Genomic DNA, 1,496 nt, shown 5'->3' with positions numbered 1-1,496 from the left:
CTTGAAGTGTAAACTTGTTTAATAAACCATATCTTTCATTTTCGATTTTTAATTCACGTAGTCCGGGAACTTTCCGGACAAACTGTGTATATATATATACATGTATAAGTTCTCACTCAACACTTTGAGAACGGCTCGTAAGGCCTTATATTCATTCATTGGTTTAATATTATGCGCTTATAGAGAAGATACTATAAATACTTTTGGTAAACTAATTATGAATATTGCAATCCATTCAAGTTTGTTAGTTAATGATAAATGGTACATTAACTTACTGGTTTTGTGACTTTTTAGGTTTCTGATTATGAAGGTAAAATTTTAACGGTAAATGCTGCTCATGGTGGAAGAACACATGATGCTAGAGTTTGGCGATCATCTCGTGTATCCAACCATTTAGAAGAGAAGTATGATGCAGGACTAAGAGATGCTTGGCTTTTAGGTAACAATGTATTTTAGTAGTTTAGTATTTTTTCATTTTCTGACTTAGTATTATTATTTTTTAGCGTATAATAAATTCCATTGTTTTGTTTACAGGTAATAGTGCGTATCCATTATTGCCATATTTAATGACGCCGATACGTGACGTATCTGAAGGAACGCCATTAGCAAGATATACACAGTGTCTTGTCAAAGCTCGCTCTTGTATAGAACGATGTATAGGCGTCTTGAAAGGAAAGTGGAGATGCCTTAGAAAAGAGAGAGCTTTACACTATACGCCAGAAGTTGCAGGTATGATTGATATTATGTATTATCAAGTATATCTTAAACTATGTCAAATTATACATGTAGATTTCGCTTTGTGTGAAAAGTTGAAAAACCCACGTGGAATTTTTCAAAATAAAAAATTTAATTGTTTATACATTGTAAACTATAAAATATAAAATTAATATTATGTGATCAGTGTACTTTGTATATAAAACACCCATCGTGTAAGAAATGACCTCGCTTTGCGTGGAAAGTCTTAAACTATGTCAAACATGTAGATTTTGCTTTGTCTGAAAAATTAAAAAATCCACGTAAAATTTTTCAAAATAAACAATTTAATACAAAAAACCTTGGCGCGGCTGCACCGCGTTAATTTAAGGGTACTTTTCAATTACATATACACGTGACATTGTAACACAGTGTTTATGAGTGAAAAAGAATAAATCAGTGTGTCTCATTAACACTAGTAACACGTTATCGCCTGTGTAAATAACTAGAAAGCACTAGTTTTCTGTGCAACCGCGCTAAGTTTTTTTGTATTAAATTTTTTATTCTGAAAAATTCCACGTGGATTTTTTAATTTTTCACACAAAGCAAAATCTACATGTTTGACATAGTTTAAGATTTTCCACGCAAGACGAGGTCATTTCTTACACAATGGGTGCTTTATATACAAAGTACACTGATCACATAATATTAATTTCATATTTTATAGTTGACAATGGGTGATACTCTATTGACCACAGTACGATTCGACACCGCTCGATTCGACACAGATTTATTCGACACCA

General features: G+C 32.2%; 1 protein-coding gene across 1 annotated transcript in view; it reads left to right on the top strand.

Moving 5' to 3' along the window:
* LOC109861651 (putative nuclease HARBI1) overlaps positions 1-1,496 on the top strand; it is a 16,180-nt gene that overhangs the window by 12,744 nt on the left and 1,940 nt on the right. Inside the window, 2 exon segments of the mRNA XM_020441383.1 lie at positions 295-439; positions 535-755. Coding sequence (XP_020296972.1) covers positions 295-439; positions 535-755 — 366 coding nt within the window.

The sequence above is a fragment of the Pseudomyrmex gracilis genome, unplaced genomic scaffold (genome assembly GCF_002006095.1).
Source record: "Pseudomyrmex gracilis isolate BER0280 unplaced genomic scaffold, ASM200609v1 scaffold_904, whole genome shotgun sequence".
NCBI classification, from domain to species: Eukaryota; Metazoa; Arthropoda; class Insecta; order Hymenoptera; family Formicidae; genus Pseudomyrmex; species Pseudomyrmex gracilis.
This window is presented reverse-complemented; position numbering and strand designations above follow the sequence as displayed.